Source organism: Lampetra fluviatilis, chromosome 36 (genome assembly GCF_964198595.1).
Source record: "Lampetra fluviatilis chromosome 36, kcLamFluv1.1, whole genome shotgun sequence".
Lineage (NCBI taxonomy): Eukaryota > Metazoa > Chordata > Hyperoartia > Petromyzontiformes > Petromyzontidae > Lampetra > Lampetra fluviatilis.
In genome coordinates, this window is record NC_136310.1 from 3,972,356 (window position 1) to 3,994,883 (window position 22,528).

The 22,528-nt window shown below is 47.7% G+C and overlaps 1 protein-coding gene across 3 annotated transcripts in view; it reads left to right on the plus strand.

Annotated features, from left to right (window-relative positions):
• The window catches only part of LOC144945028 (ephrin type-A receptor 4-like), a 105,789-nt gene that overhangs the window by 19,488 nt on the left and 63,773 nt on the right, over positions 1-22,528 (plus strand). For all 3 annotated transcript variants that reach the window (XM_078873200.1, XM_078873202.1, XM_078873201.1), the window contains exons 2-3: positions 1,608-1,672; positions 4,836-5,499. In XM_078873200.1, coding sequence (XP_078729326.1) covers positions 1,608-1,672; positions 4,836-5,499 — 729 coding nt within the window. The remainder of the gene's footprint in view (positions 1-1,607; positions 1,673-4,835; positions 5,500-22,528) is intronic.

The following is a 22,528-nucleotide window of genomic DNA, read 5'->3' on the forward strand; positions in this document are numbered from 1 at the left end:
CAAAGGGTGCCATGGGATCTTGAACATCCACATTTCAGCAGATGGCAAATTTCGGTAGACTGGTAACAATACACATTCAGCACAATTATGTAGGCTGTCGTGATGTGGGTTGAAAACCCACGTTTGATTATTACTTTTCCATGCGAGGCATCCACAAACCAATTAGACATAGCACAGAGACTAAATTTGAAATAATTGCATCTGATCTCATTGTATGTGTGTATGACAACCATGAGAATCAATTTGAATTGGTGAATAAGCAAACGAACACATGTTGGTTATGAAGCATGTAATAATTCAACCTCCCCTTATGCCTGAACAGCTGAGAGCCTGAACCAGTCTCTCACCTGGATGAGGCTTTTACCTGTCCACGTTCACATCCATTCCATCTCTCACATGTTCAGTCTTTCACCTGTTCAGGCTCTCACCTGGTTCAGTCTCTCACTTGGTTCAAGTTCTCACCTGTCCAGGCTCTCACATATTTACTTTCTCAGCCTCCGCGTTCCCGTTCGAACAATGAGTCTAATTCATGAAATACACGCACGATATGAATTGTGTTCATTATTATTATAATCAGCCATGCTCAATCCACTGGTGGATGAAGGCTTCCACAAGCCGCTACCAACACTCACGCTCCCATAATTCCTTATATATATTAAAAAAACACGTATTGTGTGTTTTGATATTGAGGCTCTACATTTTAGTCAAGGCTAGCACACACCGCTCCGGATGCATTCTAATGAATTACCACTGTAACATTCTAATTAGTGTTATTGTTATTGACGGATAGCTTGTCAGCACCCCTTCCCCATTGACAAGCTGGCTAAGCTGCTGGCTGGCTGGCTGGCTCGCTGACATGTGCAGTGAGCATGTGCGCTCAGTTGGCCCTCTGGATCGCTGCCAGCGACTCCCACAGACAGCTGACCTCTGGGTGAAAAGTTCTAGCCTCTTCCATTACGAACACAAAAAATCCCTATACGATTTCAACAACATCCACGGGGCCTTATTGGAATTTCAAGTGTCTCCTGGAGCCTGGGAGGGCCCATCCACGGTAGTTACAGAGGGAGTTTGTTTTGAGTCGAATGTGCCTGTAAACATATAACTGGTTTAGTGAGATAAAAACAGTTTTCTGTCAATGATGGGAAAGACAATACTTCACAGTTTAGCCTCATTATTAAATAATCGTTTGTTTTACGTGAACTACTGTTTTTTAACACCGTATTCTCTCGAGTATAAAATGCTCCTGAAAATAAGAAATTTTAAATACGGAGGGCTCTTATAATCCAGAGAATACTATTTCAGTGATACAACGACATTTCCCATTAGTGTTCTCTGACAGACGACCCTACTAGCTTGGTTTACCATGAGTAGAGTATTGGAAAATGCATGGCATTGTGCCATTGCTGGTGCAGAGTTCACTCGCACACTTCACCAAAAAAAAAACACGTGACTCTCTTTGTGTTTGACTTGATGTCTCTCGCCGACCTCGCGCTCGGTCTTAACCCGACGTGTGAGCGACGTTCCCCTCGCACGCCTCTCGCGCTCTGCAACATCCCCACGTTGTGTCCAGGTGTTCGGGGCTGAATGTTGTGCCTTGTCTCCTGCAGTAAACATCCTCGACTCAAAGACCGCGCAGGAGGAACTTGGCTGGATTGCCTCGCCGCCTGAAGGGGTAAGGGAAAAAAAAGGACCACCTACGGATATTGTTACTGTATGAGTGCAGGCTTTTTTTTTTTGGCTCAAATGTTATTTCTTCTGATTCTAGATTTGAAGCTTTCGTGACTGCAAGTATTCATACTCTTAGTTCTTTCGGTAAAGTCACGTAGGTAAAAAATTAAATAAATAAACATTTCATTAAAATTAATTTCTTCTGCCTGCGTGAGCGTGTATGTTTTTGTGCAGCGGTTAGCGCGCTGCGCTATGAACCCGGCGACACGAGTTCGATTCCCACTCACGGCCAACACCAGTGACGATTATCTGAACCGGTCCCGGGCCTCCCCTAGGTCGACTCAGCCTCAAATGAGTACCTGGTGTGGTGTGCAAGCATTGCCACTAGGGAGACAAAGGCGGTCGGGCGTTGTGCTGGCCACCCACCCCCTCGTGTACCGTTCCGGCCTTCATAGCTGCTGGCTAACAGGACAGTCTGTTCAGGTCATACGGGGGGGGGGGGGGATCTTTGTCATTGTTTTTGTGAGTGCGTCGTTGTCGTATTGAGTGGTGGCTGCAGTGGTTATTGCGCCGCGCCACAAACACAGCAACTTGATTTTGATTCATAGCCAAGGCGTGTATAGGTCGAGATCAATTGAACTCGTCCTGGGCATTAACCTCGGTCGACTCAAGCTTAAATAATTAGCTGGTGCTGTGTGTAAATATCTGAAATGGGGAGCCAAAGGCGGCCAGGCGTGGTCCTGGCCACACCACCTCCTCGTGCGCTGTCCCGGCCTTAATAGGTGCTCACCAACAGCACTTACTCCAACATTAGTTTAAGCTATATGGGGGTTCTTCACCTTATTATATTTAGTATAGAGTGGTGGTGTAGTGCTTATCACAACTTGGGATTGATTTCCGGCCATGTACACCGGTTTTGGAATGTTTACTGGCCCTCCACGAGGTCAACTTAGTCCTAAAAGAGTCCTTGGAATCGTGTAAAAACATCCCCTCATACAACATGCCAGCGATCACCAGGAGATCCTCTGATTTTCAGCAAAACATTAAAATAATGTTTAATTTGTTGCGACTATTGTCGGAATAATTGTGATCATTTTCTAAAAAGCTAAGCAGCTTGGGCCTGGTCGGTCGTTGGATGAGTGACCACCAGGTGCCACCACCAGGTGTTTTGTTGGCATGGGGATGCCAGGGGTGGTCAGGAGATGGCGGTGCTGAGTGGCACCACCTCGTAACTGTGGGTTTTCTCCGGGCACTCCGGTTTTCGGTCACAAACAACACAGTTGTGCAGGACTGTGGTGCCAAACCATATCCGGGGAGGATGCTGTGAGCCTTTTTTTCCGGGAAAGAATTTACATTATTGCTATTATAGTTTTTTTTTACAGAGGATATAATACAGGGTGAGTTAATTTCCCAGCCCTTGATATGTGAATATATAGTACGCGTTTTCGCATGCAAAAACGAAACCAAATAGCGCTCCCATTTGCAATTTATGTTAATACAGGAACTCCTTTACTTACGAACATTCGACATACGAACTTTCAGAGATACGAACAAACCTGTCGGTATGTCCAGTCGCCTGTTCAGACCGAGAGTCGTAAGTTCAACCGCCGCGCAATAGATGTCGGTGGTGGCATCTACTTCTCTAGAACATGAAGAACCGGTGGCATCTACGTCTACAGGAGATTACACAACTTTTAAATCCATTTCCCCGTGTTTAGTGTACATGCCCGTACAACATGTTTGGAATCGACAGGAGTAAAGTTGGACTTACGAACAAATCGACTTTGTTCGTAAGTAAGGGAGTCTCTGTAACATGCATTTCACATTGAGCAGCCAATCAGCAAGGCAATTTGAATGGCACCAAATCGCAGTTTAAATTTGATGACATAGCAAAGCGCTTTTAGAGTTAAAAGTTGCACACGTGTAGCACAGCCAGACAGCAGGGTGAAGTGATATTTTTCAAACTGATTGAGTTTTAAACCCACAACATTGTAAGAGCCTTTGCGATGTTTTAATTAGAGCCGAGTTTGGCAATGAAAGGCGTGCCTAAAATTGTGCAATTACACCACAGTAACGTTAGTCTTGGCCGTAACATAATGCATTTTTTGTGGCCGAAACGGGCCGCTGTCCTTTAAAATGTGGGCACATCTCCATGTGCTTTTAATTTACATCAATAGACTGTTCAATTATCATTTGTATTATTTCCACTTGGACAAATACATGTAGGGCTGGGTTGAAACGTATAGAAATAGAACACAATGTAGCGCAGCCGTCTGCCTATCAACTTAACGTCTCATTGATCTTCCAAGACACGAAACAATCTCCATTTTGTGTTTCCCTGAATGTGATCTATTGTGCAGTTGTAGCCTGGGCATGTACATTATTTTTGTATGGCAGGCCGGCAATCTGATCGAATGGAAGTAACTGTCTCTCCCATGTCCTTGGGCAGCAGTGGAACTCATAGGGTCCAAAAGGTCGAGGTCAGTCAACCCCCGATTCTACATTGGTACTCGAGTCACCAAAAATGGTCTCTAATCTACGGTCTCGTTTGTACGTGCTCACGTTGAGCTTATTTCGAACCCTCCGAAGCTAACCGTGCTAATCGGAGGTGTGACGAAGGACAACATTCAATCTGTGCCACGATGACCATGAAATAATACATCTTTTGATGAATCTATATATTTTGTTGTGTGGCGACTAAATTGCATGATGCTGAGGTATCCAATTGTGAATCTTATATAAAAGTACTGTACATAGAGGCCAAAGATTGAATTACAAGTCAGAGTGCCATAATGCTCGATTGAGCATTTGGAGGTGCTCATCTAATTTCCCATCCTAAGCCATTGGTGGAAATTGCACATTCCTATGGCGGGGGCCAATATGCCATAGAGCAACCGTTGTCGATTCCTTACAAAGTGGTGCTCGCAATGTGAATCCTGGGGTGACAAGGAGCTGAATCGACCCGATAATATGACCCGCTGCAACTGGACATTTGTGAAAAAAAAATATTCATAGCTCATCAGTTTTCCCCAGCTATAAATAACGATTCTGATTCTAATCATGAGACTTTAAACTCCCGATCTTCCAATTTCACTAACAAAAATATCGCCCCCCCCCCCACGCTCCACCCACCAACCTCCTCTGTCACCCCGCCCCTACAAACACAGTGGGAAGAAATAAGCGGGTACGATGAGTTCTACACGCCCATTCGGACGTACCAAGTCTGCCACGTGATGAAGCCCAACCAGAACAACTGGCTGCGGACTAACTGGATCACGCGCGGCGGCGCCCAGCGCGTCTTCCTCGAGCTCAAGTTCACGCTGCGCGACTGCAACAGCATCCCGGGCATCCCGGGCACGTGCAAGGAGACCTTCAACGTCTACTACCACGAGTCGGACAGCGAGCGCGTGTCCGGCATCCACGAGAGCCAGTACGTGAAGGTGGACACCATCGCGGCGGACGAGAGCTTCACCGAGATCGACCTGGGCGGCCGCATCATGAAGCTGAACACGGAAGTGCGCGACGTGGGCCCACTCGCCAAGAAGGGCTTCCACCTGGCCTTCCAGGATGTGGGCGCGTGCATCGCGCTCGTCTCCGTGCGCGTCTACTACAAGCGCTGCCCGCGCACCGTGCGCGGCCTGGCCGTCTTCCCCGACACGGTGACGGGCGCCGACTCGTCCTCGCTCATCGAGGTGCGCGGGGCGTGCGTCGACAACTCGGTCGAGAAGGAGGCGCCGCGCATGTTCTGCAGCGTCGACGGCGAGTGGCTCGTGCCCATCGGGAGGTGCGTCTGCGGCCCCGGCTACGAGCAGGCGGAGGAGGGGTGTCAAGGTGAGAGAGGGCACGCGTGGGGGCTGGGGGGGGGGGGTGGTTGGGCTCGCGACGCACGGTCCGGCGTGCGGTCCAGTGGTAAGTCCGCGGATTCGTATCGTTGCCGGGTGTACGCATGTAATTGCGCATGTGTGTGCGTGTCGTTACCCGAAAGCCAGTTTCACAAAACGAGGTGGGATAAGTAGTAGTTGCGCTGCACGGTGCACGTTTGTGTGTGTTGAACTTCTTTCGCGCCGCACGTTGACAACCGTGCCTATCGGTTCGAAAGGAATGAGCGTTCAACCCACGCTGAAAAGTGCATGGCTCCAGTGGATTCCTGACATCGGCAGGAAGAGCGATCGAGACGGTCACAGAAGCGCACCTGAAAGCGCGCGATGCGATCGCCGTCTTTGTTCGATGGCTCGGTGCTTGGCCATGGCCAGGGGTCGGCAGCCTGCGGATCCGCAGCCACGTGCAGCTCTTCAACGACTTGTTTCATGACGTTATCTATTAAGGACCACATATTCACATGCATTGCTGCTCTTGAAATATTTAGTTTTTTTACTGAAAAAAAGGGGCTCTTCTTGTTATGTTGGTTGCCGCTCCATGGCAATGGCACGAAGGAGCTGTTCTGCTCCGACAGCGTCACGCGGTCGCAAACGTTAGCAAGACAATTTGTCAGTAAAAGTAATGATATTGTGAAGCAGTAATGATGGACAGCTCACTGGCAATCCACTGCAAGACGAAGGCTCACGCCACGCCGCGTTTGGTCGCAGGGGTTTGTTTGAGCGTACTCCACCAGGTTGGCTCAGTGCGGGTTGGTAATGGGGCACCGAGGGTAGATTCAGATATCGCTAGCCGTGAATCAAAGTCGAGGTGGACGTGTTGATAGCGCAGTGCGTTCACCACGAGACCAGTGTTTTTCATTGCCGCCCCTGACGTGCCCCCCCCCCCCCCCGACAATACACAACACGTGACAACACCCCTCCTCGCAGGCGGTGTGGCAGCCCTCGCACTGCACCCTGGGGGAGTTGAAGTTGGGCAGAGTATGTGTCAGTTGCCTTTGCACTCTGTGAAAACTTTTTTTTATGATATATGTAATGACGAGACAATCATGTTCAAGGGCAATGTGTACATTGTCAAAGCATGTTTGCTTGCATGTTTTAACGCGAGCACGCGTGGTTAATGCAGACTTGATGCCTAACAATAGATGCACTCTTTGGTTCTTTCGGTAAAGTCAGTAGAAATAAATAAATAGATTTGTAATAGAATACGACGTTTCGATTGCAACACAAGCAACCATCATCAGGTACAAATGAATGAGAAAACAAACATAGGAAACTTGGAAAAATAATGCAATACAACACAGAGAGTCGGCCAACAAAACAGTCAACACTGCACCTGGTTAATTGCGTTCTTCCAAATATTGCTACATTTTTCGAAACTAGTTTGAACCTTCTGTATTATTGCCAGGAAGTCTACAGCATTTTTTTTATCATCTTGATACTAACAACAAAAGACTCCCACACTTACTCCTTTTTAATCATTTGACCTTGTGCTACTTATTACACAGGAACCATTCGGCTCAATGACATTACATGCGAGTGCATAAAAACATACTTTTTTTTGATCCCACAATCGTGTTCCAAATGTGTTTTTAGAATAATTTTATCAGACGAAGACACGCCATGCACAGCTCATCTTACGGCCAACATCATTGGCTGACGCGCGCCCGTGAGCTGTGTGTATCCATCGCGCATGTCAAAGCAAATGCCCTCCTAACCATTTGTAGGAGAAGTGAACTTTTCTCGCATCGTGTGCGCCGCGACGCGCGATATCAACTTTAACCATCGCACGTGCTCGGCCAAAATAAATTGACTTTCTCATTTTATTTCCGGTCCGTTGGCATCGTTGCTCGAGCAGCCAACCAACTTCATTGTGCGTCTCTCCATTTAACCTTTAAAAAGCAATGCCTTGCCAATCTCTGAAGCTTTGCCCTACTGAGTGATCGCAGGGCTTATTTTAGTTGTTTCCCCTCCTGAAGCATAGCAGCTCAATAACAAAACAACATTTATTTATACTCTTAGTTCTTTCGGTAAAAGTCACGTAGGTAAAAAATGAAATGAAAATTAATAAAAATAAAACGGTCCCACCTGATGACGGAGACTTGTGTTGCCTCCGAAACGTTGTGATTTGTATTGTTTTATTTTTATTAATTTCATTTTTTACCTACGTGACTTTACCGAAAGAACTAAGAGTATGAATCCTTGCAGTCACGAAAGCTTCAAATCTAGAATTAACATTTATTTAGTTCGACACAAGTGTTTGCCATCGCAACATTGTCAACTGAAACAAAGATTCTTAATTCCACCGCTGTATGGGACGGGAGTGTGCCCACACTTTACCCCACCACACAGAACCTGCCAGTCGGCTGTGGTGGTGTTCCCACTTATACTGCTGGGTGGACAGAGGTGGAGGAGGTGGGGGTGGGTTAACAGCCCTGCCGGATGATATAATGTAAGCCGTAAGCTCTGGAGTGTAAGTTGAGTTTTGCTCACCATTGTGCTCACCATCGACAGAATAAAATTTATACAAACCACATAATTAACAAAGTTAATAAATAAAAATATTCAATTGTATTACTATAGCAGGTAATTGGAATATACACACCATAAGTCTATGAAAATGCATGGAGATAATTTTCAAAATTATAGTTTCGATTATTCATCATCCCAAAACATCCAAAATTAAATTCACATTTCTTTAATACTCTTTTTATATAAACGCACTGCTCAAAATGTACTCTCCTCTTAATGTTTCGCCAAATTAACAAGACACTAAACTTTTCAATTAGTTTACAAACTTCAACAGCTGTAAGCTCCTCGAAGTGACACTTGGACAACGACCGTCATCGCTTACAGGACGCGCTCCCACAGCAGGAAACTGCAGTCGCTGCCTGTGGTTTGTTTTTAAAGTTTGTGTCACGATGGCTGAATTGCCGCTGTGTTCGGGAGCTAAAGGCGGCGGTGTGCCCTGATGCAAAACGGCACTTGCTCGCTTTCCTGTTCGGCCAATTAATTTATCAGAGATTCATTTTTAGAATCTCTCGGCCTTTCCTGCTCGGATTGTTAGCGGCCTATTTAAGTGTGTTTTTTTGTTAGCTTCCATGTCTTTGTTGTCCTACTGGAATCCTGTAAAAAGAGCTCCATCGCTCATAGGATTCCTCCAGTTTGAATAAAGATTATGATAATGTATATGCTAGCATTGAAAAAAACAACTCAATTTGGATTGCCAACCTTTATTTTGATGAACCAGATGAGAACTCACGAGACCAGGGTAGTCTCAATTTGCACGAGAGAAACGGGGCATTACTCTGCCAGTATGGGGCGATGATTGCTATGCATAATCCCAATTGAAGAATTTGGGAAGGAAGTCTTCGAATTTGGTTCATTTGTATCGTGACGCCGGCACACAATGACCTTCTCTTGTGAACGAGGTCAGGGGATCTTTAATGTTCAATGTGAAACAGACGTTGTGTATGATGGTTATTATGCACGCAGTATTTAAACGAAAACTAAACGTTTGGCTTTTATTTTACCAGCAAGGCCCTCTGAGCTATGTAGCTATTTTGTTCAGAAGCGACCTGGCCACAAATTATAGCTCAACGAAGTAGCTTATCATGTGGGTATTTATAGCAGCCAAATACTCTAAAAGCACGTTTCTATATGTGGAGGTAAAAACCGAAGGATCCGGAGAAAAATCCACACGACCACGGGGAGAACATGCAAACCCCAAATATACAGGTATCAGGGTCGGGATCGAACCCACGACCTCCTGTGTACCAGGTGAGGTAGTTTACATCACACCACCATGGCGCCTCAGTGTTAACCAGGGCAGCGGCTGGATTCGAACCGTCAACCTCTGCAACAAGCGGTGAATGCGCTACTGCTAAGCCAAGCGGGAAAGCCCCGCAACTGCTCGCTCACTACACTGCTGGCCGAAGTGCCACCACTCGAGGTACCTCTAGTGGGCCCCCTTTTGAGGATATCTGGTCTACTCTTCCACGCTCGACTAGACGTCTTCACAAGCAACCTGCCGATCAACTAACTGGCACGTATCCATCTATACTGCTGGCTGGCCAGAGGCGAGAAGTTAATAAAAAATATATATTTTTTACATTTCTTTGGATTCGAACCGAATCCAACCAATTCCAGTATATGAACCATTACACCGCAGCAGCAGCAGCATCCACGTGCACAGATCGCACCTCCGATTAGCACGCTTGGCTACGTACAGCACAAACGAAGTTCAACATACATACACAGGTCCTAATTGTTGTATAAGAGGTCTGTGTTCCCGGCCCGTGGTACTTTTTTTGTTCTCACAGCGTCAAGTTCTAGATAGATCGCGCCATTCGGGGCGGCATTGACGGTGCCCGCATTCCAATCGCGCCGAGATTGCAGACGATCCGTCATTTCTGTTGCCTCCGCGTGCCTTGGCCAGCGATTGGCCATCGATCTGTGTTCGTGTCTGAAGATGCACGGGGGTGGGAAAGATGCTCCTCTGGTGCACTAACTCAGACCCCTCCCCGCCCGCTACCCGGAGCTCTCCAGGTACCCCAGATCCACTTGTTAATACAGAGGCCAACCTACAACCGCCGCCGCACCTTGATTCATGTCCCGCGTCTGAAGGCCCTATGGAGCAACGAGGCCGCCGCTTTTGTTTTTTGTCGTGAAGCTATTTATAGCGCTGGGGCGACCAAGGCCAATGTCGACCGTGAGCCCCGGCGATGACGGCGCGGGGCATTCGCGTTGACCTGCTGCCGGAAGTGTCGCTGTGCCGCAAGAATGCCGAATGGGGAAATGCAGTGCGAATATCACACGGGCGGATGGGGGGGATGCGCTCGCTTGTTGCTTCTCATGCTTTGCAGCGATGGAGCGTTTGTCGCCGAATGCTGCACCAGCGGTAATTGGTTGCGTGGACATGTACGAGGCCTGGCCCACTTTTAGGTTGACTCACGACCTCCGGTATACCAGGCGAGGCAGTTAACATCTCGCCGCCGTGGCGCGGCTGCCAGAGTGAATGGGGTAAGGCTTAGGGGGTCGGGGGTACTAATGGGATTGTGGGGGTGAAGATGGCTAGAGAGAGGGGTAACGAGGGGACACGTGGGGAGAGGCAGCTTGGCCAGGCACGAAGAGGTGAGCGCCATTGCGACCGGGGGTGACGGGGTCAAGGTTTGGGGGGGAGCGGGTACAAAATGTCAAAGTTGAACGTAAAATCAGTAGAAACTTTCTGCTGATTTTTCAGCAGTCTGTGGGTGTCCGATTAGCGTGGTTGGCTACGCATGATGGAGAAGAAGTTTAACATACGTATGTACAGTTGAAGCATGCTGCCCAGCGATGAAAACAGCCACAATGAGAGGTGGGCATATGTACCGGGGAGGTGCCATACCTTTGGCTGCAGCATGGAATGTAGAGTGAACCAGGTTTTGTTTACCATACAAACCTAATGCCTACGAGTGCCAGATATTTTACGGAGGCACTAATAGCAGTGAGAGTGTGTTGGGTGACGACAAAGTGCACTTCCAAGGATGTGTACTGAGGGAACAGCTCGGATATGGGCAAGGGGTTGGGAGGGGGATTAGAAACTTGGGATGAATTGTAATATTTAGTCCATACACAATTCGTAGTGTATGGAGTTTAATACTTGTGTGCTGTTGATTAAAGCGCCACATTCGCTAACTCAAGGTCGCAAAGCTCATATCCAGTCGAGGGTAGACTCAGCCCATCATCACCTGGAGGGTTGTTGAAGTAAAATCAACAAACATTAACCAGTGGCGGTAGTGGGCCGCTAAATTAGCTAAAAGCAATTTGCATCACTTATCAAGGGGCCACAACTGGAGAGATATGCATAACCCACTGTAAGTTTAAGCGGCAATGCAATTTGACCGATTCATATCACTGGTCAACACACTTGTTCTGGCATAAAGTATTCCAACGGTTTTAAGGTAATTTTGGGGTGCTGATTCCAAATCTGGCACCAGTTTTTGTCTATCACATCAGGTTTTTGAGATATCAAATATTGCATTTTCAATAAAAACCGCAGAAGAAACATATTAAATAAATGTGGATATCTACATAAAATGATATTATAAACACACTATCCTAAAAATACAGCACCATATTTTAACACTAAAGCAGTCACCGACTCGCAACAACTTGCAATCATAAGTGACAGAGTTAATTTCGGGTAAAATCAATGAAAATGGGCTATGCCGATAGCATAAAAATGATATGATAGAGCAAATCTGAGATCAGATTTGGAATCAGCACCCTGAAATTAGTCTAAAACAGCTGCAAAAGTCCAGGCCAGAAAAAAAATGTTTTTTTTTGTTGACCAGTGTATTTGTTTTGTTTTTAATCAACCATTTTTTAAAAAGATAGTTTAAAGTATAATGAGGTAAAATGTCCAGCCCTGCGATTGCTTGATTGTGTTCCTGCTGGCAGAAGGGGGTCTTCTAAGAGGAAGCTCTTGAAAGCCCCTCCAGAAGGCAGTTTGGAAGACTCTTCCACGCTGACCAGGAGTAGTCGTGTCCGAGTTAAAATAATAACGCTTTCAATTTAGCCAGGAAAGCCTCACTGTGTCTCCAGACTCTGCCAGGAGTGTCTTGCATCGGAATGTTTGGCCAATTCCATGAACGAGCGTTTGAAATATCAACTGACAATGTTGCCTCTCCTACTTTCAGCAGTGTTATTCATCGCATTTGGACATGGTTACGAATTTCCTGCCTGGTTGGATGGCTTGCGTTTAGTGCTGTTGGAAACATTTTTTTTTTAAATCAATGATGGCCAATACATCACAGCGACATATTCCCGACCACCTTTGTCTCTCTCGCCAGAGTGTTCACACTTTAGCGCGTGCAAGTACCAGCTCACAATGTCGTGAAATAAACCCCGCTGATATCGCAACACAACCTGTTACCAACTCCGCCACTGTTGAAAATAATTCGTACAAGTATGTGTGTGCACACACACACACAAAGTCCAAGTCGTAGCCCTACACACAAAGTAAACTGTCGCTCTCAGTTAATATCTACAAACGCTGTTATTGTATACCAGTCGGTGATTTTGCCAGTGTCGCCCTTGCCTAAACTTCCTGTATCTAAATAATGACTAAAACGAATTAAACGTATCATTTGCAACCCTATGTTATGGAATGAATGGATCTCTGCCCATGCCATGCTGTTTCTTGGGGGTTGATTGACCATACTTCACCATACTGGTCCCTGCCATTTGGTGAATGGGGGGCTCGGGACCAGTTTAGATGAAACCAATGTTTGCCATGTTGGGGAATCAAACTCAAGTCGCTGGATTCATAAGTGGAGTGCACGAAGCAATGCTCCACTGCTTGACCTCAATTACTAAGAATAGCAACAATGCCCTTGATTTATCCAGGAAAGCCTCGCTGACTGATTCCACGAATGAGTCTGTTGTCATCATGTGGGATGAAACTGTAGTACCAGGAAAAAATAACCCCATACACATGTGAAGGGGATTAACACTCGAAGCTCCACGCAGATTGGTTTCAGTCCATCGCTGCAATGCAGCAGCTCTTGAACAACTCGCAGTTCGAGCCAGCAACATCACCTCTGTGTGGCCAACGCTGACAAACCACACCAGATACTAACTTTGGCTGAGTAGACCTAGGGGAGACCAAGGCCAAGTTCAGACAACCAATTGTATTACTAGGAATGGAACCGAGATTGTTAGGGTCTTAGTGAAGTGTGCCCTAATCGCTATGCCACCACTCCACTTTGCATGCACTGTGTATATCCACTGAAGCAGCAACAATGTGTTTTACCATACGTAAAGAGATAATGGCTCCGTTCTCACTTCTGGCGACTGGGCACAAATGCACCTTTTATGACCTTCACTGCTGTTGACTCTGCACCAGATCTGCATTTTGGGCGAGATTCTTTCACGTGCAGCACAAGGAATAGAATTCGCCAAATGTCAAACGCTGCTTCGTCCATCCTCGTGTGGCACTTGAACAAGGTGTACACTGCATTTAACTCGTCAGCTTCCACAGCTTCATTCAATACATTTCTGGCTCAAGCCATTGACATGTCTACTTTTCCGTTTGGCGGCTACCAGTCTTTGTATCGAGTTCTATCGTGCGTATGGGTCGACTGGCTTTTGCCATGTGAATGTGGAATTTCCTCTGTTGGGACTAATATGCCACCGGTGATGAGTGCTGCCAAAGGCTCGTTCGAGGATGGAGCTACTTTCGTTTTTACTATTCTACACATGAAAAGTCTTCATGTAAAGATCCAATGTAGTCTTACTTTGAAGTTACAATTTAATTCAACAACAATTATTTCTTCATTGCCACTGTTACATGGGGAGCCTCTCGTGGCCGCTGGAGTCACGTGACCCAAGTGCATGCGACGATTCTTACAGACACTGCTCGATGCATGTATTGCCAGCGTAGGAATCGATTTTAAGAGGCGAAAGAATGAAGGCATGCTTAACAAATATGACTAATACTTCACGCATAATCATCATATACATTCAACAACTTGCTGATAGTTCATACAAATGTAATTATTTTCATCGGTACTACACAGCTAAATATATGCGCCCCTTCCCCTCCACACACACATTTAGGATAATTCGCCTGGCTCTCACCACACTGTCCACACTCATCTTCACACCTTTTGTCACCCCCAGTGCAAGTGTGAAATTACAAGCGGCCTTTTATTTTTTCACGCCCAGAGGGGGCCCACAACTTCCTTCCTCCGGGTGTTGGAGAGAGCCGGCAGGGCTCAAGGATGTTAGATTTGACAGCCCGAGAGGGGTTGCGGTTGGGTGGTGGTGGTTGGGTGGTGGTGGTTGGGTGGTGGTGGTGGTTGGGTGGTGGTGGTTGGGTGGTGGTGGTTGGGTGGTGGTGGTGGTTGGGTGGTGGTGGTGGTTGGGTGGTGGTGGTGGTTGGGTGGTGGTGGTGGTGGTTCAGTGGAGGTGGTGGTGGTTGGGTGGTGGTGGTGGTTGGGTGGTGGTGGTGGTTGGGTGGTGGTGGTGGTTGGGTGGTGGTGGTGGTTGGGTGGTGGTGGTGGTGGTGGTTGGGTGGTGGTGGTGGTGGTTGGGTGGTGGTGGTTGGGTGGTGGTGGTGGTTGGGTGGTGGTGGTGGTGGTTGGGTGGTGGTGGTGGTTGGGTGGAGGTGGTGGTGGTTGGGTAGTGGTGGTGGTTGGGTGGTGGTGGTGGTGGTTGGGTGGTGGTGGTTGGGTGGAGGTGGTGGTGGTTGGGTGGTGGTGGTGGTTGGGTGGTGGTGGTTGGTGGTTGGGTGGTGGTGGTGGTGGTTGGGTGGTGGTGGTTGGTGGTTGGGTGGTGGTGGTGGTGGTTGGGTGGTGGTGGTGGTGGTTGGGTGGTGGTGGTGGTGGTTGGGTGGTGGTGGTGGTTGGGTGGAGGTGGTGGTGGTTGGGTAGTGGTGGTGGTGGTTGGGTGGTGGTGGTGGTGGTTGGGTGGTGGTGGTGGTGGTTGGGTGGAGGTGGTGGTGGTTGGGTGGTGGTGGTGGTTGGGTGGTGGTGGTTGGGTGGTGGTGGTGGTGGTTGGGTGGTGGTGGTGGTTGGGTGGTGGTGGTGGTGGTTGGGTGGTGGTGGTTGGGTGGTGGTGGTGGTGGTTGGGTGGTGGTGGTTGGGTGGTGGTGGTGGTTGGGTGGAGGAGGTGGTGGTTGGGTGGTGGTGGTGGTGGTTGGGTGGAGGTGGTGGTTGGGTGGTGGTGGTTGGGTGGTGGTGGTGGTTGGGTGGAGGTGGTGGTGGTTGGGTGGTGGTGGTGGTTGGGTGGAGGTGGTGGTGGTTGGGTGGAGGTGGTGGTTGGGTGGTGGTGGTGGTTGGGTGGAGGTGGTGGTGGTTGGGTGGTGGTGGTGGTTGGGTGGTGATGGTGGTGGTTGGGTGGTGGTGGTGGTTGGGTGGTGGTGGTGGTGGTTGGGTGGTGGTGGTGGTGGTGGTTGGGTGGTGGTGGTGGTGGTGGTTGGGAGGTGGTGGTGGTTGGGTGGTGGTGGTTGGGTGGTGGTGGTTGGGTGGTGGTGGTGGTGGTTGGGTGGTGGTGGTTGGGTGGTGGTGGTGGTGGTGGTTGGGTGGAGGAGGTGGTGGTTGGGTGGTGGTGGTGGTGGTGGTTGGGTAGTGGTGGTGGTGGTTGGGTGGTGGTGGTGGTGGTTGGGTGGTGGTGGTGGTTGGGTGGTGGTGGTGGTGGTTGGGTGGTGGTGGTGGTTGGGTGGTGGTGGTGGTGGTTGGGTGGTGGTGGTTGGGTGGTGGTGGTTGGGTGGAGGTGGTGGTGGTTCGGTGGAGGTGGTGGTGGTTGGGTGGAGGTGGTGGTGGTTGGGTGGAGGTGGTGGTGGTTGGGTGGAGGTGGTGGTGGTGGTGGTTGGGTGGTGGTGGTGGTGGTGCTGGTGGTGGCCTCGTGCGAACAAAGTTTCAATCCGGCAAACGCGTTGACCTGGCGTGAAAAAAGTCCCCCCCCCCTCCCCCCGCGTTTAAAAGCGAACTTCACATGAACGACCACCGCTTCTGCCCCCACCCACCCGGACTGCCGGCTGTGGTGAAAGACGGGAGCGCGTTAGGGGCGATTCTTTGACGTGTTTTACAATGTGGCAAAACAAAAAAAAACTCCTGTTTTTTTGGGGTTTTTTTTGGTGCGGGAGGGGGGGTGTTGCTCCACTTTGTGAAGGGAACTTCTAGAATAAAAAAAAGAAGCCCCATCTGCAACCCTCCTTGGGCGACGGTTAATGGCCATGGCCGAAATTAGTGAAATGAAGCACTGGGTTTTTTTTCCTCTTTAAAGGTACGCTTCCTGCAACCTGTGCGATTATCACAGCAGAATTGGGGTACACCCGGTAACTGCTGTTTAAACAGTCAACTCGGGCTCGTAGTCACAACAATACTGGTAGCTTTATACCTTGACAGAAATGTCATAAAAGTTAATGTTTAAAAGAGCCTGCCCCTTGTTCAAAGGGGCTTTACCGTGTTGGCAGTGTTATAAAGAGGATAACGGTGCAGCCTGACACTTGATTTTTGGTTTACAGGAGGTCGTGGGTTCGATCCCGACCCTGACGATGCCCGCATATTTAAAGTTTGGCATGTCCTCCCCATGGTGGTTTGGATTTTCTCCAGGGTTCACTGCCTTTTTTCTCTCTACAACATTTAGAAACGTGCTTTTTATAGAGTGTTTGGCTGCGATACATTTCCACGTGATAAGCCACTTCGTTCAGCTATCACTGGTGATAGGCAGATCGCTTCTGAACAAAGAGATTTAGCTCAGTGGACCTTATCTGGTAGAATAAAAAAAACAGTTTTTAGTTTTGATTCCTCACCCAACTTTTGTTGGAACGGCCTCCACGAGAAGGAGCTATCGTGAGCCCCTATATAGGGTCGCACAAATTGCTTGGCCTACTCTTCCTTGGCGATCCGTTGTCTTGGAAGAGGTGGGGAGGAGACCCACACTTCACCACATCGCACACGACCTGTTGGTTGACTGACTGTGCTTTGCTCAATGTCATACTGCCCGCCCATGTTTCAACTGCCAGGCCAGCAGATTGAACCGACGATCCTCTGGATTGCAGATTGAAAGGACATCGTCGCTTAATCGAATCGTTGTGATGATATGGCTCGACTGGCCCCTGTCATGAGAACGTGGCATTTCAACAACTGGCTATCAAGATAAATCATGAACCGTGTAACGCTAATTTGAGCATGGAGACCCCCAAACGATTAAATATTTACTTTGAAAAATAGGCCAACATTATAAACATTTTTTTTTTACATGAGCCATTGTCCGAAATTACAATGAGTTCGTATGAGGACAGCGTAAGCCACGTGGAAGTTCAGATGAGAGCATGTCTGGAAAGCCACGCAGCTTCCTCCCATGGCCGAGAAGCCGTTGTGGCAAGGGACACGATGCTCGTGGGCAGGATGCGGCAGGAGACTTTTATCGAGACGAGCATCGGAGTGGCATCAATGGGCGGTTCATCGGGGGTTGCGTGGTGGCGTTGAAGCTGGCGCGACCGGCTGTGAGAGCAGCCTTTGGCGGTTGTGTGAGCAGCCTTTGGCGGTTGTGTGTTGACTACAACAGCTGCTGGATGTATGTCGGTCTCTCCGTATGTCGTCTGACCGTATGTTATATTCTTTGGGTCTTTCGGTAAATAGAGCTAAAAACCTGTGTAAGAAGTGATGGTTAGGCGTGGTGGCACCAATGGTATTTGGCTGTCGTGAAGCATTGGAAAATGAAGAATGCTAATTAATAAAATAAATCAGGATATGTCGGATGGGTGGCTCAGATGCAAACGAGCATCAGCTGTGATCTTGGGTTCAAACATCCTGACAGCGGCCTTTGATGAAACCAGGTTCTCAATCAAGGTTAGTGGGTGGATTGTCTGAATCCAGTCACCAATAACTGCACAGAACAAAGTACAAATTTTAAGAATTGTCATTTTCAGGTAATTTGACTGCATTCCTGCCATGAGAATTTGAATGATCAGTTTGACTTTCATACAGCAAATATTACTTGATATAGAACGGCGGCTTTGGTAAGTATTCCTACACAGTGTGCATACAATTTTAGATGTAGTTTTATGCTATCTACGTCTGCAGACAGTTCCCTAACGCCGGCGACATGACATCAAAAGCTCAATTGGGATACGATTGGAGAAAAATCAAAATCTGTTGGGGCAGCCTTGGCGGCTCGCATTACACGGCAGTGAAACTTTGCGAGTGCGTGGGTTGTCAGAGGAGGCGACTGGACAAGGGGGGGGGGGGGTGCGAAAGGGGATCGAGGGGGTAGGGGAGGGGAGGGCCCCCCACTGGCGTGTCAGGAAGGGGAGGGTCCCGTGTTGCAGAACTGGTTTTACCGGACCGCGTATCCAGTTCCACGGCGATTACAGATGCACAGAAAGCGCGGCCCCGTGCATTAATGCGAGCCAGCCAATTGTCCGTATGCAAATCCCCCGCTCTCTTGTGTTTTGTTGGCTGTCCATTCATCTGCATTGGCAGCAGGGAGCTGTCAAGAACCCACAATGGTCACATTCCATTCCCAAGCGCTATTGTTTTCACTCCCATTTGGGCAATCCCCCACCCCGTCCCTCCCAACCTATTCTCAAAGCATAACTCGAGAGACTTTGAGTTTTACACAAAAAAAATGAACGCACGCTTCACATGCGTGAATATTTGTTTTTTTTTACATCTTGGCAAAGTGTTCTTTTTCGTTTTGACATGGGTGTGCCACACCCGGCAGTTCTCACTGTCGTTGAATAAAGTGTCGCGCAACTTTATTGGAAACTTGTTGAGCTTTTCCTTTTGAGCAGGCCAATTAAATGCGCGTTAACACGATTGTTAAACTTTTTTTTTTCAAAGCGACACGTGCACGCGAAAGAATTAGTGATGGTCTGCCAGAAATAAATATATATGTGTTTGCGAAAATAGCGTGAGATTTAATCTCCGTTATCATTCTTATTAAAACACTATAATTATACATTTGTATGATGATGCTTTGGAAAGAGCATTTCATTCGCAAATGGCGGGTTGGGAGGTTAAATGGGCACGTATGTTGAACTTCTTTTGACCCATACGTAGCCAATCGTGCGAATTGGAGGTGCGGGGGAAGGAGAGCAAAATAACACAAAAAGAAGTTGTAAAGAAATTCGTTTTCAGTCAAGATGGGAAAGTGCATAGCTCCAGTGGCTTCTCAATGTCGGAAGGAAGAGCGTTCCAGACGGCCGCAGAAGTGCATCTGAAAGCATGCGGTGACCGTCTTTGTTCGATGGCCAGTGGTTATGTTTTGGAGAGACTGGCCACTGCCATACGAATGGTGGTGATGCTCGTGGCCACAGGTCAGATGAATACCACCAATCAGGAATCCAGAAAACAAGCAAGGGGCGATGCGAGGATGACCGACAACACGTTTGACTGATGGGGTTGACGGGGCACGAGAATGGAGAGTAATGACGTGGAAACGGCAGCAGCAGATGGGATGTGATGATCGCCAACAGTGGAGGACTTGCTGTTGCTGTTGCCAGAAGTTCATGGACCCAGTGGTCTCCGTAAAGGGAGCGAGACGGAAGCAGGCGAAAGTTCACGTCCATCGGCTCAGGGCTGACAATTTACACGGACAGTAGTAGCCAATGCTCGATTGAAGAGATAGAGAGAGAGAGAGACACTTTCAGTTTCATTTGTTTTAACCAGGTGGGAACTCTAGGGACCATGATTCTGTACTCGGATTGGCGGTTCATACCAAACCATGCTCACCATCTCACCAGCCCTCCTCCCAAAGTGTCGTCTACCCGATTGCAAACAAACATAGAGCTTAATTTCAATATATGGTGTGGTATTTTCCCCCTTATCAGTCTTAATTGTTTTGAAAGGATGACTGTGTAATTATAATTCTGCAGCTGTAGTGTGGGTTTTCCCTAATGGACAATGTTCACCGGATAGCGAGGGCGTCTTGTTTACACTGAGACGATGTTTGTATGTGAGATTATTTCCTAATTGCATTGATGAATGTCAGCAGGTGCATGCTTTGACCGTGACATTGGCACAAAGCAACTGTTCTGTCTGAGAGCATCGCGCGAATCTTGAAAGTTTGGAGTCTATTTTGTTGAGAGTTTGAAAGCAACTTTGGCAGCGAGGCTTAATGTACCATCCAAGTGACAGCAGACTTTCAAGTGTGTGTGCAGCACTCATTGCACACACAAAGTGCTCGCCACAAATGAACCACGATGCGTTGATCATCTCGTCAAGGAGCATAAACCATCGCTCGAACTCCGGTCACCCTCGCAGAGCCCAACTAACAAAGACGGCGATCACCGCATTGCGCGGCGCTTTCAGATGCGTTTCTGCGGCCGTCTGGAACGCTCTTCCCTCCGATTTTTTTACGAAGCCAACGGAGCTATGCGCTTTAATATCCAGACTGAAAACTCATTTATTCAGAACTGCTGATTGTGTTTAGTTTGTTGACCTTCCCCCGCGTCTCCAATTGGCTATGTAGGGCCTCTGTCCACCCAACTAGGACAGTATCCATGCGCCCGCTACAGTTAGTTGATTTGCAAGTCACGTGTGGACAAAGATGTCTGGCCGTGTGGAAGATTTTGCCAAGATACTCTCTAAAGGGGTTCCCGTAGTGGAGGTCCCTTTCGCAAGCTGTTGCATGCACAAGCAATTGTAAGATTGTGCCTTTAACATTTCCCTTTTAGGTCGACTTAATAAGCACTGAAAATATATATTTTTTTAAGTGTGCTAAATCTATGTTGTATTAACTGGAGATCCATGCAATATTCACCCTCTCAGTTCGTCTATGGATGGGTAACCTTTAGTACTCACAACCCCGATGAGCAAGATTGGCTACGTACTGTGCTAAAGAAGTTCAAACGTACACATTAGAATGGCAATGAATTGGGACCCATCTGTCATTGAACTCTGCATTTGTGATGATGGTGTGTGCAGGCACTGGCTGTCAGAAGGTCGATGTCATATTATAACATGAAGGACAACATTAAACTCATTAATGTGAGAGCGCTCTGACAGGTTTACATTAGTTAATGCGTGCTGGGCTACACACGAGACGCATTCAAATTTAGGTTAAGCTCACTCACCTCGAGGAGACTGGCATTGCCTCTGTTGCCCAGCGCACACACACATTTCGTCTCTGAATTATGCAACGGCCGCAGATTTATCGATACACTTGTCAATATATCAGACGACCCGTGGGTGTGCCTACACATTTGCTCGTGCAACAAAAAGAACACGCGAAGAACGCACTATGAATACATTTCAGGACATTCTGTCGAGCGAGCGTCTGGCAAGTAAGCCGCGTCTTCATTTGCCCGCCGCGGTTTTAGTGCTCGCCAAAGAGGTGGCACGTGACAAGGGCTTGGTGGGTTTTAAACTCACCGTCTCACCACCGTCCAGTTACTTGATATCTGATGTTAATCTTGAAAGGGCTTCGCACACCATTTGTAGGTGTGTGAAACCTGTGATCGCCTACAATGATACAATCGCCATCATTGAGGGTGGCTTGCGGTGGCTATTTTACTCCCCTTAATTTGTTCCATTTTAAGAAGAAGAACAAAAACATCTGTCCCTCTTTGACGTGTGTTTAGGTAATGCCGGGTTTTCTATGTACGGCGTGTTTTTCCGATGCGTTTTCGTGTTGTACAACACGTGGTATAAAACACATCATCAGAGAGATGTACAGCATGATCGTGGAAAACAACGCATCTAAAGACCATTAAATTATTTAGACACTATATTAATTATATTATTAGAATTATGATTGCCAGCAATTATACATGGAAAATAATGTCTGATCTGGCAGTAATGTCATCAAAATTGCCCCTCCTTGCAATTGCAGGGGCAATGAGTTAACATCCTGGTCATCCCTCCAGGGATTATGACCCACCCTCCTGGACAACTGTGAAAAAAAAGCTTCATAGCTCATCCGATTTATCCAGGATAAATCAATATTCTAATTCTGGATTGGTAAAAACGAGGACCACGTGATGGTAGGCACAGCAGTTGCTATGGATTTCCTTGTTCCCATAATGGGAATAGTAGAATTTCCACGACTAAGTCAAGACTTCCATCAGAGACGGGCATAGCCCAACGTTATTTCTTTGATTAATTAAAATATATTGCTAAATCCGTATTCACCATAGTCACAACGTATGGAGCCTCCGTTCAATGCAGGACGCTGAACTGCAGCAACCAATGTTGGTTCGCATTGGACAGCGACCTCCACTCTTTCACGCACCCTGATACATTCTGTTCAGGCCTCGGGGAATCCGCAGCAATGTTCATTCAGCGGAATGATTCTCCGCTGCACAGCGGGACAGCGTTTACTTAGACTTGCAGAACACAGATGCATTAATGTTGAATGGTTGCACAGTCCTGTTCTGCAAATTCTCGGCATGCAAGGGTTATTGTCAAACTTCAGCAAAATAATAATAATAATAATGAAGCTTCACAGTTTCCCCCCACAGGGAAATACTTACTACCGTTGGTTTAAGTACT